Source organism: Prionailurus bengalensis, chromosome A1 (assembly GCF_016509475.1).
Source record: "Prionailurus bengalensis isolate Pbe53 chromosome A1, Fcat_Pben_1.1_paternal_pri, whole genome shotgun sequence".
Classification (NCBI taxonomy): Eukaryota; Metazoa; Chordata; class Mammalia; order Carnivora; family Felidae; genus Prionailurus; species Prionailurus bengalensis.
Genome location: NC_057343.1, coordinates 79,242,278 through 79,260,202, shown reverse-complemented (window position 1 = coordinate 79,260,202; position 17,925 = coordinate 79,242,278). Strand labels below are relative to the sequence as shown.

Genomic DNA, 17,925 nt, shown 5'->3' with positions numbered 1-17,925 from the left:
CAAGATCTTCTTCCACAGCAAACTTGACAACCGGAAAGCTGTCTACCCACAGGGTATTACCTTTCACTTAACAACTCTGAAATCTGGATCTCTGCTGAACCTGCCTTGGAACTCAATCAGAATGAACCCGAACTCAGAGAAATCCACCTTAAGCTGTCAGCATGCCCAGAGACAACATTAAGCCCTTTACCTGTAATATCTGCAGCACTGAAGGGTAAACACTGGCAGCAAGACAAAGGCAGTGCAAAAGGCAATTTCAAGGGCACTTACATATATCTGATTGTTCCCAAAGCGCTTCTGAATTTCATAAAGCAGGCTGCCATCGTTCAGCTCACTGAGAGTCGCTAGGTCATCACTGGGAGCAGGAGGCATCAGCTTGACCTGGGGAAAAACATAAGTGAGATCAATTCTAATTGCTTTCCAATCAACTTTCTTCACAGCTGGATGTCCCAGTTTCAATTACATGTCAAAGGTTTAAAGGCCACGTGAGCCTGAAACCGCTATTAAAAGATGAAATGGTTCACTTCCAAGGAAGAAAAAATTCAACAGCCACAGAGAAATGTATTCAGATGAGAATTTCGGTCCTGTGCCCGTGAGTGTGCACGCACGCTCACACACACGCACTGATACGAGCACCCCCCGTGTTAACCTTACGTCCCGCAAAGGCATTAGTCTGTCAAAATTATTTCAGCATGTTGATTTTAAATGTAGACACCTGAGTCCTCTGTAAGACAAGCAGCTAAAAAGCTCACATATTTGCAGCGTTTTCCAAAGCTAAAGCAAAAATTTTCATATTACCGTTGTTGGCGTGGTGAAGGAAGCAGTGTGCCTGGAATTTACTTTCTGCATGCATGTAGGAGGAGGCCAGATTTTGAAAGAAGACTCCAGAATCTTGGCTTGGGATCTTTATTCTTTTCTACGTTACACTTACAATGAAAGTAGCTGTGAGATTAAGATAATTCTGCCATCAAGAAAAAAATGCCTCCCTATTCAATTTCATGGAAAGTGACAGAGTTAAAAAAAAAAACAAATACCTGGGAAACATTTCAGTTAAAAAAGAGATGAATTTGAATTTGGATTAAATGTAAATCTATCATTTACGAGTTAAGAATGGACAATTTTTTTTGTAATGTTTATTTATTTATTTTAAGAGACAGAGAGAAGGGGCATGTGTGAACAGCGGAGAGGGAGAGAGAGAGAGAATCCCAAGCAAGCTCCACACTCAGTGGGAAGCCCAGCACAGGGCTTGATCTCAGGACTGTGAGATCACGACCTGAGCCGAGATCAAGAGTCAGACCCTCAAGTGACTGAGCCACCCAGGTGCCCCACGAATGGACAATGTTAGACACTCGATCTACTATGACAGCTTTGGTTTTCTTATGTCAAAACACAGGGGAGCCAAAGAACAAGAATATTGTGATTAACGCCTCTGTGGGCTCGTGGGTGCCCATAGCGAATTTTTAACAGCAGCAAGTTTACTTCTCTTATTTGTGTTCGTGTTTGTATTCTCTAATTGCATTTGCAGTTTGTATTTATAATTGCATTACAAATTTTATTATCGTATGCACCACTGTTACATAATTTGAACTTAAATATTACTGCTTATCAGCTAAATGTCTATGGCACTGACAATTACAAGTCACTGCCCTCCCAGACTGCTTATAATACTAACGTATTAATAATGGAAACTCAAATTCTTTACTGGGAATCTCAAATGGTCAGAAGAGTGGTTTGTTTTTTCTTCCAGTTAGGAGGGTGTCATGGCCGTGGGCTCTGGTATTTGAGACACCACCATTTGGGAAAATAGCAAATACCCTATCCAATATGTATTAAAAATGTATTAAAAATTAATTTGTGGGGCGCCTGGGTGGCTCAGTCGGTTAAGCGTCCGACTTCAGCTAGGGTCATGATCTCACGGTGTGTGAGTTTGAGCCCTGCGTCGGGCTCTGTGCTGACATCTCGGAGCCTGGAGCCTGCTTCGGATTCTGTGTCTCCTTCTCTCTCTGCCCCTCCCCCACTTGTGCTCTGTCTCTTTCTGTCTCTCAAAACTAAATAAATGTACAAAAAAATAATTTGTAAAATATTCCAGACCTCATAAATGTCAAGAACAAGCCTCTCCCTGCCCCCAATATGCACACACAGAGCCAACACCTTGGGTTTATTTTCTCTGCTTTTCTAGCATTTAAAAGAAATATGCCTCAAAATACCTTTCAGAATTAACCTGTAATTAAGGTGCATATAACATAGTCTTATTCAACTTAGTTGACTAGTTAATTTTAATTGGTTAGAGGCATAGCTTTAAGACTTTGATACTTTCACAAGTACTTACTTAAATAGTTGAGTGGCATCCAAAAGCTGGTACTTGTGCTGATAAAAATAGAAGTCATAATGTTCCACAACCCCCAGTATTTTCTGGGTTGTCAAAATCAGTTTTGGGATTGTGTGATATCTGTATTTTTTTTTTTTAAACACGATACACTTAGTTCTACTTTGAAGAGTCTCATAATCCGAAAGTGCTGCCAGGTAAGTAACTAGAAGCGTGCTTGACGTACGCTGTGTTTGATTCGGTGTTTCTTATCAGTCAGGCTCATTTGGGTAAAAATCTTACTGATTTGAGCTTCCCCACCTTAAATGCTGGAAACTGAAGCACATTAAGAGATCGACTGTGTGTGTGTGTGTGTGTGTGTGTGTGTGTGTGTGTTGCCTTAAGTTTTTATTTATTTTGAGAGAGAGAGAAAGCACGCACAAGCTGGGGAGGGACAGAGAGAGAAGAAGAGACTGAGGATCACAAGCAGGCGCCTTGCTGTCTCTGCAGAGCCTGACGTGGGGCTCAGAGTCATGAATCATGAGCTCATGACCTGAGTTGAAACCAAGAGTTGGATGCTTAACCAACTGAGCCACCCAGGCTCCCCTACATTGATTATTTTTGTATTCAATGGGATGAATGGGTTGAAATCTCAGTGGTGTAACTTCCTGGTTGTGGGAATGTGAACATTTTTCTTCCCTAACATTACTAAGTCACTTTCAATCCTCTTTCGTACTAGGAAAGATAATGATGGGTCCCTCATTGGAGGCTGTGAGAATTAGTTTGCATGAAGGCCCAGCAAGGTGCCTGTTCTGTGGATAAGTGCAGGTGGGGGGTACATTGTTACACAGTTAGTAAAACATCTAGAGAGGGCCGTGAGCCCCAAAGATAAACTTTCTGCCAACTTCCCTGAGGACTGCCTTTGGAGGGAGGAGGGAGGAGGGAGGAGGCATTTGTAGAGGGCTCCGGGCCAATCTCTGTGGCTCTCAGCAAAGACACTCATCTTTCATCTGCTTTAAAAATTGGAGTTCTTTTTCATATATCCCTTTATGGGGAAGGATCTACTGTGAAATAATAATTTTAAAAAGTTTGAAATTCAGTGATGTGTTCCTTAATCAGTAGAAATAGAACTTAAGGCCCAGAGAAGTCACACGGTTCCCCTGGGGTCACACAACTGAGAGGTCAGAAGTGGAAACCGGGACAATAACCATTAGGTAACAGCAGAGAAAGTCTAGCAGATAATGAATCAATCTGACAACATATATTCAATAGTTTGCCTTTCGTTTTCTTGCTCCCTGGCCCGTAGCCAGGCACATTGTTCGAGGTTTAGTACAAAGAGGGAGATAAGGGATGAGGTCTTTTACCTCAGTGTTTACAGTTTGCAGGGGGAAAAGTGAGGATGGTAAGTAAGAAATCACAATGAGGAAAAGCACTAGGAGGGAAAACAGGATGCTCTGAAAAGTGACCAAGTGTACTTTGGCTCAGATGGTCTCAGAAGTCCTCTCTGAGGAAAGTGCAGCAAAGCTGAAACAGGACATAACTGCGGGAGGCCGTCCCATGGGGTGTGGGAGAAGACGGACAGGGAGAGGGGAGAAGGTGGTAAGAGTCATAACGTCAGAAAGCCCCCTGGAGGGCGCCTGTGGGCTGCAGGGTGGGAGGAAACAGGGCAGGTGGTGGTGCAGGAGGAGAGGGGGGCATGGGACAGGGATGGGTGGCAGAGGAGGGGAGCCGCAGAACTGCACTGGATTTATTACCTGGGACCCGTGTACAAAAGATCAAAGGTTTAGGGGCGCCTGGGTGGCACAGTCGGTTAAGCGTCTGACTTCAGCTCATGGTTCACGGGTTCGAGCCCCGTGTCAGGCTCTGTGCTGACAGCTCAGAGACCGGAGCCTGCTTCAGATTCTGTGTCTTCCTCTCTCTCTGCCCCTCCCCTGCTCGCACTCTGTCTCTCTCTGTCTCAAAAATAAACACTAAAAAAAAACAAAAAAAACAAATTTCAAAAGATCAAAGGTTTGCTTATACTGAAAGATACCTGCACTGGGTTACAGGGTCACCGGCTCAAGTGTTTGCCCTTAGACATGAAAGGAACTCAGAAAATAACTACAAATGGACAAGTATGTGTTTCCAAGAAATAAAGACTCCTGGCAAAAGTCTTTATATAGAGAGAAGCATAAAAGGAAACTTGCATTATCAACTTAGGGATGGAGGTAAATATCTTTTCTTTCCAGTGATTTTGCAATCATTTCCTAAAAGTATCATAATGCACACATGTACATAGACACAGATATTCACCCCCCAAAACAGGTATGTATGTGTGTGTATATAGACACACTTTATACACACACACGAACACACACATATATACGTATTCATGCATCTACATGATATGATACAAGACAATAATGGGTTGCAATAACTTTGGACAATGCAAAAATAAGACCAAAGTCTCCATCAAGTTAGCATCCATATTTAACTCCCACACCATCATAAAAAGGAGACAAATCAAAAGCGAGATTTTTTTTCTTTAGAAGAAATGGTTTACGTTTCTAAGATAAGAAACTTCCTCTTACAGCCATAGCTCTACCAAGCTCAATGCGGACTTCTGGGTGTATGTTTAGAAAGCGCATGCAGAGTATGAACGGAAGCCCGACATTTGTTCTGACAAGCCCGAGAGAGCTATTGCAGACATCCGTTGGTATTTTTGTGGATTTCCATCCACAGTGGCACAGCTGTTTCACGGGGTTAAGGAAAGTACTAGGCTGACAGTAAAAATGTGGAGACGCCTGAGCCTGTCTGCGGTAATGAAATGTGACAAATACAGTGTGAGAGCAGATCAAGGGAAGAATTCCTTGCATTCATCACATCAGGAGCCCAAAATGATCAGGAAGGAGGCTTTGGTGATGGATTGTAAGCAAGGTTATCAGAGGGACACGTTCTTTATAAAGATTTCAAAGGCACCGGGGCAGCTGCAAGTAGAAAGAACTAGAAAAACACATCTCTGAATATTTTTATGTTACAGTGGCAGGCTTGATAAGGTCTACTGTCAAAGTCTGCCAAACAATTATAACACAAGATAAAAGCGAGGCGGGAAAATATGTAAAAAAAAAAATCCTCTCTGAGATTGGCCACTCTGATTTCCATGAAGATATATATCCCTATCTATCTGTGTAAAAGGGGAGATCTAGAACATAAAGTAAATAGAGCTCAGGATAGAAGGTCAGGAAGAACTTCAGAGAAACGCTTTGAGAAATGTTTCGAGATCCAAAGGGAACTTAAGTTTGGGAAACAGTCTGATTTCCCTGACTCCAGGTCGTCCACACTTGCCTGGAGTGGCGTCACCTTTCCTGTTTTGTTCGTTTGTTTGTGACTTTTCATCCCTGGGAGATTAGCAGTACATGTGCAGAAACCATAAGTCCAGGGGACAGAGGAGGTGGTTTGACAAACAGGAGAAAACCATCAGGATCTTGAGGAGGGGAAAAGGACCGAGTATTCATGAATGAAGAGGAGAGAGGAAGTTAGGAAAAAAAAGAGGTGGCCAAGAGGTCATAACAGGGAAAAGGGTGATAATCTGACAAAATACTAAGTTTTCCAAAGCTTAAGCCCACCACCGCGCCTAGATAGCATTTTAATTATTTCCCCTTGTTTTCGCTATTCTGTCAGATGTTTCTTTTAATTTTCTTAATGTTTTTATTCATTTTTGAGAAAGATTGAGACAGTGAATGAGCCGGGGAGGGGCAGAGAGAGACAGGGAGAGACACAGAATCCGAAGCAGGCTCCAGGCTCCGAGCTGTCAGCATAGAGCCTGACGCGGGGCTGGAACCCACGAACTATGAGATCACAACTTGAGCTGAAATCAGACGCTGAACCGACTGAGCCACTCAGGCGCCCCTGTTAGATGTTTCTAAGACAACAAAATGTATCAGGTTCTTTCACTTCCTATTGCTTCGCCTGGCCAAGGGTTTACATTTTTGCATATGCAAATATGGGTATTTCTTGGACCACAGAAAGAATTCTCGTCAATTGTCAAAAGCCCTGTAGTGCACAGGCAGCCGTGGCATGCCGACCCCTCGCCTATTGATGGTACCATCGCAAGTCGACAGGGCTCTGCCAGGTGAATGGGGAGCTCCTTGGGGGTGTCCCCGATGAAGAACCAGATCCAGAGTAAAGAAGTACTTGTGACTCTTGGCAATTCGCTTCAGGTTCTGGAATTTGGTCATTTTCAAACTGAATCGGTAACATGAGTGTAAGTTAAGTAATGAAAAAGGATAATAACTTGCCCATGGTGGGATTTTGAGGATTAGGATAATGCAGGTGAATGCATGGTTAAGCACTGAAATGTTAATACAAACTATGATTTTGTATTATTATTATCTAAAGTAATCTACATTTGCATTGAAAAAAAAAATAAAGCCTGGTGGATGTGTTGACTGGAATTAGATCAATTAAGAGCAGATACATTTAGTGGTAGAGAACTCAGCCATTCTGGCAAAACCGAACATACAGTGAATCTATACAAATAATAACAATAAAAATATAAATAGATCTTACTGCATTTTTTTTAATTTAATGTTTATTTATTTATTTTGAGAGAAAGAGAGCAGGAGAGGGGCAGAGAGGGGGTGGGGGAGAGGATCCCAAGCAGGCTCCATGTGGTCAGTACAGAGCCCTACCTGGGGATCGATCCCAGAACTGTGGGATCACAACCTGAGCTGAAATCAAGAGCTGGACACTCAGCCGACGAAGCCAGCCAGATGCCCCCATCTTACTGCATTTTTACTCTGTTCTTGGTAATTGTGTTATAACCTTATAGCCCTCTTTTTTTGTCAGCTCTGTAAAAACCCTGTGAAGACTATACTATGTACCCATTTTATAGATAGGTCTTATGAGCTCAAGGAGCCTAGAGTCTAAGCAGCAGACCTGAACCAGGGCATCAGTCTTCTCTGCACTCCCAGGCTACCGTGCCTTCACTAAATGGGATAAAAATTGGACCCAAATTTCAAGTGTGAACTAAATTTTTTTTTTTTTAATTTTTTTTTTCAACGTTTATTTATTTTGGGGACAGAGAGAGACAGAGCATGAACGGGGGAGGGGCAGAGAGACAGAGGGAGACACAGAATCAGAAACAGGCTCCAGGCTCTGAGCCATCAGCCCAGAGCCTGACGCGGGGCTCGAACTCCGGGACCGCGAGATCGTGACCTGGCTGAAGTCGGACGCTTAACCGACTGCGCCACCCAGGCGCCCCAAGTGTGAACTAAATTTTTATAAATATATTCAGAAAGGAAGGAAGCAGAAGAAGGGAGAGAGGGTAAAGTTAGGAAGTCAGGAAGTTAGAGAAGGACAGAAGGAGGCAGGGAGAGGAGAAAGGGAGGGAAAGGCAGAATGAAAAGGAAAGAAAAGGAAGAACGTATTACACACTTTGAAAGAACTTAAGAGGAATTCTCTCTCCATTCTCAGAGATAATACGTGTTCGTTTTGGTGATTACCAGAACCGAAAAAGTTTCAATCAAGCCTTGAATATTCATTCACACAGTTACCATTTGATAAAACCTACATTTTAGAAAAACCAGGAAGGAGAGATACAGTGGTTTTTGTTTCAATTTTTAAAGAAATTTTCCACATTCCACGTTTCCCTTTAAAATGCTATTCAGAAGGCTCTTGCTTCCACAAGCCTTTTCTGAAGCTCTCCTGTGAAACGTAAAAGTATAATCCAGCCAGTGGGTGACGTCGATCTTCCTCGGGAGAGAATCAGGGCCAAGGAGGGATGACAGCGGTGCCTTAAATCTTACCTAACATTCAATCTGTCTACTGTTACAAACTGAATTGCATTCCTCCAAATTCATATGTTGAGGCTCTCGATGTGAGCATTTGGCGATAGGGCCTTAAGGAGGTAATAAAAGTTAAATGAGGTCACAGGGGTGGGGCCCTGATCCTATAGGATTGGTGTCCTTATAAGAGACACCAGACAGTTCTTTCCTTCTCTCTGTCTCTTTCCTCCCCACCACCACCACCTCCCAGATGAGGACACAGGGAGAAATCAGCCAGGATGAGGACCTTTATCAGAAGAAACCTCATCAGTTGGTACCTTGACCTTGTACTTCAAGTCTCTAGGACTGTGAAAAATAAATTTCTGTTGCTTAAGCCACCCAGTTTGTAGTATTTTGTCATGGCAGCCTAAGCTGACAAATACACCTACTAAAGTTGGTTAAGTGTCTGACTTCGACTCAGGTCATGATCTCACCATTCATGCATGGGTTCAAGCCCCACATTGGGCTCTGTGCTGACATCTCAGAGCCTGGAGCCTGCTTCCAATTCCGTGTCTCCCTCTCTGTCTGCCCCTCCCCACTCACTCTTTCTCTCTCTCTCTCTCTCTCTCTCTCTCTCTCTCTCTCAAAAGCAAATAAATAATAATTTTTAAAGTATCTCAAAATTACAAAAACCATTTATTAGTTATTTTGACATAACAAAAATTAATGAAACTAAAATTAAATTTTGAAAAGATGGCCTTTGGAAAACCTAGCTAAGATGTCTTTAAATTATCTGAAATTAGAGTGAAATAAAACAGTTTCAAGGATTACTCTGACATTTATAAAATTACTCTGCCACTTATAAAACATGAAGCATGTAAAAATCATTTATTTCTGTAGGAATGGTAACAGAAAATACACTAATTTCTATATCTCCCAGCTCATCAAAGTGATCGCCCATAACCTAGGCACTGCGGGACACACACACACACACACACACACACACACACACAGTACACCACCACAGTTACTTTCCATAAATGACTCTTAGTGGTTGATTTTTCTTTCTTCTTGTTATATAAAATAGTTGGATCTTTGAAGGAAACAAAAAGCATACTCCATGTAATAATCAAAATGATGACCAAACACATAACTGTTATTCAGGAATATTCAGGAATCAGCATACTGGCTGAGCTCACGTTCCTGATATAGAAGTCAAGAGTATAAAATTAAATCCTTCTACAGAACAATAGCAGCTATGTTTAATGGTCAGTATAATGCCATGACAGTGTGTATATGGGAATTTTAAACCAAGTATTAACCTTTAGGTCATGAATTTTTCCTTGAATGGAAATTTGTGGGTGTTTGGTTTTGAAACGTTGGATTTTAAAGCATGATGCACTAAGCAGACCCACAGTAAAGACGTGTTACCTGTTCAGGTTTGGTGGGGACGTTCACCGTGGCATCTTCAGGGACGCTGTCCTGAGACTGTCGCTTGCATAGACCTTTTCTTGCATCTTTGAACATAATGTCTTTTTCCAACATACTGTCTTGCTTGGCAATCGGCAACACCAGGGGACTGCTACAGAAAATAATCAACATTGTAATTAGTCTTCTCCGGACACTGTCGTATTAATCAAAAAAGACCATAACAAAACTGGGCAGTTATAGAAAGGTGTTTTACTCAGATAAGAAACTGCTTCTCGACACGGAAGGGAAGAAAACAATCAACGGGAAATAAACTTTTCTATTCTAAATTTCACTCAATTTCAACCTTAAAAGAAAAAAATATATTCAACTTGAGAAGAAAATGTTTACAAATGTATATATGACATAAAAGAAAATCAATAAGCAATTTATAAGCAAATTATAAGCTAAGGTTGATGCATGGTTGAACTAAGTAAGAGATTTAAGTGGGAAAGTGAATTGCAAACATGTAAAGGCCAAAATTACACAATTAATTAAAATATTGTTCATATGCAATTTAAAATATGTTATAGAGGGGCGCCTTGGTGGCTCAGTTGGTTGAGCGTCCAACGTTGGCTCAGGTCATGATCTCGCACGGTCTGTGAGTTGGAGCCCCATGTTGGGCTCTGTGCTGACGGCTCAGAGCCTGGAGCCTGCTTCAGATTTTGTGTCTCCCTCTCTCTGTGCCCCTCCCCTGCTCATGCTCTGTCTCTCAAAAATAAACAAACATTGAAAAAAAAGTAAAATATGTTATAGAATCATGGGCAATATTTAGAGTTTGTAATGAAATATTAATAGGGGAATCAGAGAAGAATGATGTGCTCAAAGGTTGAAATATCACAAACAATAAGTTTCATTACTTCATATGGCTCAAACTAGGCAAAAAAAGAAAATCAAAGCCACTTCATTTTATTTTGTTCCAAAGACATCATTGCCAAAAGAAAGCCATTATTATATAATGTTCATTAAAAATTAACACAATCTAAATGTTTAATTTGCATTGTAACATTTTATGATAGCGAGATTTAAAACTGCATTTCCCTAAATGTTACCATAAAAGCAAAAATATATACCTATTTAATCAAGCACGATATATATAAACATATTTATTTCATGTATTCTGTTATAGCACTTGTAATTCTAATTAACGCTTAAATGCACTTTTTGGTTTGCAAAAAATTCAGGTTTATTGAGGTATTATTTACATAGAGTAAAACTGACTATGACTCACTTTTTGTAGATGTACATGCATTTGTAGATGTATGTGTTGAATATATATATAGTTGTAAATGGTTAAATATATGTATTTGTGTAGCCCACATAACCAGTGCTATATAGGATTTTTATCATTCCCAACCATCTCTTTGTGCCTGTTCTTTGTTTGTTTGTGTTTTAATTTCTTTAAGTAATCTCTACACCCCGTTGGGACTTGAACTCACAGCTCTGAGATCAAGAGTCACACTCTCCTCCGACTGGGCCAGCCAGATGCCCATATTTGTGCTTGCTCTTTGGAGCCAGTCATGTCCACTCACCTCCTGCCCCTTGCAACCATTGATAATTACTTCTTTCACTATAGTTTTGCCTTTTCTAAAATGTCAGAAAGGGATCATAGAGCACGTAGCTGCCTGCGTCTGCCTTCACTTACTTTAGCATAATGTTTTTGAGGTTGGTCAGTGGCTTGTTTTTTAGTGCCGACTGGTAGTCTGCTGTGGAACATGCGACACTCGGGCTATCCATGCACCAAATGTTTGGGTTTGTCCAGATGTTGTCAAGTGTAAACGAAATTTCTACACGCAGCTGTGTACAGGTGTTTGGGCAGACACATGCTCTCATTTATCTTGTTTAAAAACCTAGATGAAACTCCACAAACTGCTTCTGACGTGGTGCTCCCCCCAGCAGTGCCTTGGCAATTCCTTTGCCTCACGGTCTTGCCAATGCTTCTCTCTCTTTTTATTTTTTTTAATTAAAAACTTTTTTTTAATGTTTTATTTTTGAGAGACAGAGAGAGACAGCATGATTTGGGGAGGAGCAGAGAGACAGGGAGACACAGAATCCGAAGCAGGCTCCAGGCTCTGAGCTGTCAGCACAGAGCCCGACACGGGGCTCGAACCCACAAACTGTGAGATCGTGACCTGAGCCAAAGTTGGACGCCTAACCGACTGAGCCACCCAGGCGCCCCACTTCTCTCTCTTTTTAAAATCCACTCTAGGGGCGCCTGGGTGGCGCAGTCCGTTAAGCGTCCGACTTCAGCCAGGTCATGATCTCGCGGTCCGGGAGTTCAAGCCCCGCGTCAGGCTCTGGGCTGATGGCTCAGAGCATGGAGCCAGTTTCCGATTCTGTGTCTCCCTCTCTCTCTGCCCCTCCCCCGTTCATGCTCTGCCTCTCTCTGTCCCAAAAATAAATAAACATTGAAAAAAAATTTTTTTTAAATCCACTCTAGTAGGTATATTAGTGGTTTTTCGCTGTGGTTTCAATCTGTATTTTAATGTGCTTATTCAATATAAAAAGCTCTTCTCTGGTAAAGTGGGTGTTCAAATCTTTGTTGCTTGAGTACTGGCTTTATATATTCTGGTTCCCAGTCCTTTATCAGATGCATACATGGCAAGTATTTTCTCCCGGTCTGGGTTTTATCTTTTCATTTTCTTTATGGTGTGTTTCAAAATATGTTGTTCCTTTTTTTTTTTTCCTCTTATGACTTGTGTTTCTTGTGTCTTATCTAAGAATTCTTTTCTTAACCCAAGATCAAAAAGGTTTTCTCCCAGGTTATATTCCAGAAACGTTATAGTTTTGTGCTTTACATTTGAGTCTATAATCCATCGTGAGTGGGTTTCGTATATGGTGTTGTACACGTGTCAGGTTTCATTATTTTTTTCCTATGGCTGGCTGTCCAAGTGTTCTAGCCAATTATCTGGATACCTTTGTTAAGATTCGGTTACCATATATGTGTGGGTCTATCTGGGGGTACTCCAGTATGTTCCACTGATATAACAGTCTAGTCTCACACCAATATTGCACTGTCTTGCTTTAATACACCTTCACAGTAAGACTCAAAATCAAGTACTAGGATTCATCCAACTTCGCTCTTTTGTTTTGGCTATTCAAGATCATTAACATTTTCATATAGACTTTACAATCTATTTGTCAAAGTTTATAAACACGCCCATTGGGACTTTGATTAGCATTGTGCTCAACCGGTAAATCAATTTGGGGGAGGGTTTACATATTAACGGTGTTGAATTCTGTCATCCATAAGCACAGTATCTTTATTTATTCTGATCATTAATTTTCCTCAGTATTCTTGTAACTTTTGGTATTAAAACCTTCCAAATATCTGTTAGATTTATTCTGTTGTATTGCATGTTTTCGCGCCATTACAAGTGAATTTTTTATTTCAATCTCCTCTTGCTGTATAGAGAAAAGCAAATGATTTTGTAGATTAGCAGTGCTAGGGGTGGAGGAAAGCATCCTGAAGGGCTTCTTTTAGTAACCACAATGTCGCATTGTTTTACAGCCTGTCTCTGTGCCCTATCTTCCAAATGTACAACAGAGTCTAGAAAAGTGTGGAAAAACAACAACAACAGTAAATGGGCTGCATTAATGCCAGGCCTGAGGGAAAGGCCCGAGGAACACTTTTACAGAAATGTGAGGTCGGTTATGCATCCCTTGAGCTCCGGATGATGATGGTTTACTCAATGAAGACATATTTAAGTAGGTGAGGCGACAGGGGAGCACACTAACGAGGCAGCCTGGTGCAGAACAGTGACAAGTGTACTGTGTCTGTGTCATAAAAGCACAACGTTTGATGCTCACTCTGCCATCCTGGGCAAGCTATATACACATTCTCTAAAACCAATCTGTAAAAAAAGACCGGTGTTGGATTTCCAACATAATGCATACAAAGGGCTTAGCACAACGACTACAGGAATAAGCAGGCAGTGAAATTAGCTATTGTTAGTTGCATGTGCCCAGCGCTGTGAAGTTTTCTCTGCTTACAAACTAACAGGTCAGCTTGGCACTATTTCATGGAGAAGCGTGGGAGACAAGAGATTCCCAGATCTGAGATGGAGGATGTTGTTACTCACAGACGGCACACACAGAGTTGCATGTTTGCGCCATGTCCCACGATGGGCCCACACAGATAGACCTCCACGGACACCTGCACCCACAGTGTGTTGTGTTGTAGGACAGAGTTCCGGGCAAGAGTCAAATACTTTTTGAGCGAGCAGCGAACACTGCACCAAGTAGCTGGTAAGCCAGTGCCCCTCCCCTCAAGTGAGTTCTGTGGTCTCCTTGAGCTGCTTGGTGGCCTGTATTTCTAACTACACAGGCCTTGCAGTCTGAAAAACTGAGCAACAATGTTCAGGGTGCTCAAAGCCCATGGCAGACTATCCTTCCCAAGAGTACAGTTATTAATTTTAAAAATTCTTGGGGCGCCTGGGTGGCCCAGTCGGTTAAGCATCTGACTTCAGCTCAGATCATAATCTCCTAGTTCGTGGGTTCAAGCCCCGTGTTGGCCTCTGTGCTGACAGCTCAGAGTCTGGAGCCTGCTTTGGATTCTGTGTCTCCCTCTCTCTCTTCCCCTCCCCTGCTTGCACTCTGTCTCTCAAAAATGAATAAACATTAAACATTTTTTTTTAATTCACTATATGATGGGGATGATTTTAATGCTTATAAAAATTTCATATCCAGATCTGCTTGAATACCATCGAGTGGTAAGGTATCCACAACTGCAAAGGGGCCCTATTTCTTCCGTGAACAACTGGGCAACACTGCCCGCTGCCCTAACTGGTATTCATCCTCCCTGAGCTTCCGAGGGGTGCCCCATGCTTCTCTGACATGAGAACCCTTCAGGCATTTGAAGACCATTGCAGCTTCCCTATATTTTCTTTAATCTGAGTGGACCACCCACAAAACATTTTGATAATTACATGGGATTTAAGGCATGGTCATCTCCATTCTAAGTACTCCATCCATACTAACTATGGAACAACAACATTATAAAGACACATCTACTATTCCACCTATTTTATAGATGAGTACACTGGGGGACAGAGAGACGGACTGGCTGTGGACACACAGGGAGGCAGGACTACAGCTGGGACCTGAGGTCCAGAGCTTGTGTTCTTAGCCACCAGTCACACTGGCCACATCCACAATCCACCCTCACACCTACCAAAATGTGTCCTTACTTATCTGGCCTTGTATATCAGCCATCTCTTTCTTTCTGCTTTGTCAGGAAGTTTTAAAAGAAAAAGAGAAAAGAAAAAAAAGAAACTAAAGAGAGGTTTTGCCTATACTGTGCCAAGTGTTCTGAGTATAAAGTGATGAATAAAGCCGTGGTTTGACAAGTCAGGTAGAAACCACAGAAAGTCACCAGTTAGAAAGGATTTCTATGTTTCTGTTGTAAAATGTATTTATTTATTTTGAGCACAGAGAGAGAGAATTATTTATTTTGGGCACAGAGAGAGAGAATCCCAGGCAGGCTCCAGACTGTCAGTGCAGAGCCCAGTGCAGGGCTCAAACTCAGGAACCGTGAGATCAAGACCTGAGCCAAAGTCAGCCGCTGAACCGACTGAGCCACCCAAGCGCCCCACAAAGGATTTCTGAAAGGGAGAAACAGTGAGTTTACTAACACAGCCAAACAACCCCTTTCTTATCTCAAATCTAATCACAGTGTTACTAGCGGGTTCTATCGTATTTCCAACTGAGAGGTATACTCAGAAAGAAGATTGATCCAGGAATACAGTGACCTCATTCTAAGTCGGTTTCTGCCTCACGTTGGCAATCACCTGACCTTCTAAGCCTTCACAATCTCTGGGCCACAGCTGCGCCCTTGCAAATGCAGGAGTTAGACGAGGCAGTATCTAAGTGTATGCTAAGCCCTACAGTTCTGTGATGCCAACACGTGCTCCCTCCTCCGACGCATTTTCACCTACGTCTTTAAAAATCACTTCCACACTCAATAACTTAATATCATAGGTCTACTACTAACAATAATTGTAAGTAACTAGTTAAAAATACTCTTATTCATATAAGAAAAACAATGATTCTAAATAATACAGTTGGATCACATGGTAACATATTTGTCATATGCATATTTTCTATAAGAAAATGCAAAGCATGAGGCACGTGGGTGGCTCTGTGGGTTAAGGGTCTGACTCTTGATTTCAGCTCAGGTCACGATCTCACGGTTGGTGGGTTCCAGCCCCGTGTTGGACTCTGAGCTGAAAACTCAGAGCCTGCTTAGGATTCTCTCTCTACTCTCTCTCTGCTCCTCCCTTGATTGCATGCTCGCTCTCTCTGTCTCTCTCAAAATAAATAAATAAACATTAAATAAATGCAAAGCATGTACCTTGGCTGCCGGCATATGGTAATGTTTTGAATGTCCATGGAACAACTCTTCTTTAAGTTTCCATTCCACTTGTAAAATGAAGGATATTTCATCCATAATCATTGTGATTACCTGCGGCATTCATCTAAGCTCACTTCTATATATTTAAATTTTCACTATTATCCATTTGTACACTGTGAAAATGTATGAAAATGATATTTTTCTAGAAAAAGGAATAATAATGTTTCAGTACTCACTGCTGTTTGTTTCAATACACGTTAAATGTTTATCAATCCAAAATATTTATGATATGAGATGGATTTTTAGAAAAATAAGATGTAATTATATAGACAGAACAAGAATTCAATAAAGAAAAAGAAACACATAAAGGATAAGAAGGAATGGACCAAATTAATAGGAGTTTCATTAAAAAGGTAGACTACTGTGGGGGGTGCCTGGGTGGCTCAATTAAGTGTCTGACATGATCTCACTGTGGTGAGATCGAGCTCCATGTGGGGCTCCACACTGGGCATGGGGCCTGCTTGGGGTTCTCTCTCTCTCTCTCTCTCTCTCTCTCTCTCTCTCTCAAAGGTGGACTACTGATGCAGATGGACTTCACAGTCTCCTCTCTCAGCTCACCTTCAGGACAGCTTCTCTCCAGCTCTAGACTGCCTCCCTCCCTTTCCTTAGAGAACGTTCCAGTGTAAATTCGCCCTTTGTCCCTCTGAGCTGTAAATATTCTACAACTGGCAACATCCTTCCCCAGGACCTGGGAGCTATTCTCTAGAAATGTAACCATGAGGCTCGTTGAGGGAAGGAGCCCCAATCTCCTGGTCTCTGTGGGAGGGTAGGAGCCTCACTTCCTTAAGCACCAACCAGTGAACTGTGGATGGCCTCCTCACAAGGACCAGCCTTCCTGCTTTTTCAGGCTTTTCCACACACTCATCCCAGCGCTTAAAAGCTCTCTGACCTTTTGTATCAAGAGTCAAGTTCAGTCTCTCTCCCTCTAGTGCAAGAGTCTTGAATAAGTTCTTCCTTTCACCTTTAACTTCTCTAGTATAAACTTTTCTTTTGACATTAATGAGTGCATTTTTTCATGCTTCTATATGTTTTCCTGGACTTTCCGATTTTTCCTCCATGAGAAAATTTTAATTTTATAAAAAAGGTGTCAGGAATAGAAGTCTATCAGTGAAAACCAGAAAAAAATAGGAAGGAAAATAGTAAAAGAAGGCTTAAGTAAGGCAGATTCCACACACGTAAAGAAAATGAAACAGCTATTATCCAAGAGAAGTTTAGATTAAAAGGGTGAGAGATCACTTTAACCTGACCGTGGAAAAAACCACATGACACTATTCCGGCAGACAATCAATTTCTGAACTCTATTGGATTTAGTCAAGACTTAGTTATTTCTAGAAACATAAAAGGCATTTCATGCAGAGCAAATGTGCCTGTAGGAACTGGGATTTTGTTTCTGAAAATGGAAACAGGAAGGTAATAAAACAAAACTAACAAAAGCAACAATCATTGCCCATTCTGACACCAGCAATTTTAGAAAAATATAGAAAACAAACAAAATTGGCTATATTGAGATATAGTAGGCCAACAAAAAAATCTCATCAAAATAAATGTAAAGAAATGGCATATATGGGGTGCCTGGGTGGCTCAGTCGGTTAAGCATCCTACTCCAGCTCAGGTCACGCGTTCATGAGTTCAAGCCCCACATCGGGCTCTGTGCTGACAGCTCGGAGCCTGGAGCCTGCTTCGGATTCTGTGCCTCCTTCTCTCTCTGCCCCTACCCCCACTCTCAAAAATAAATAAACATTAAAAAAAAAAGGAAATGGCATATGTGACTCAGTTATTGTGGTGGTGATGTACTGAATAGATCTCGGGGCGCCTGGGTGGCGCAGTCGGTTAAGCGTCCGACTTCAGCCAGGTCACGATCTCGCGGTCCGTGAGTTCGAGCCCCGCGTCAGGCTCTGGGCTGATGGCTCAGAGCCTGGAGCCTGTTTCCAATTCTGTGTCTCCCTCTAAGTGTATGCTATTCACTCCCTCATTCATGCTCTGTCTCTCTCTGTCCC

General features: G+C 41.8%; 1 protein-coding gene across 1 annotated transcript in view; it reads right to left on the bottom strand.

Moving 5' to 3' along the window:
• The window catches only part of MYO16 (myosin XVI), a 609,750-nt gene that overhangs the window by 311,695 nt on the left and 280,130 nt on the right, over positions 1-17,925 (bottom strand). Inside the window, 2 exon segments of the mRNA XM_043582911.1 lie at positions 271-381; positions 9,481-9,631. Of these exon segments, the coding sequence (XP_043438846.1) occupies positions 271-381; positions 9,481-9,631 (262 nt within the window).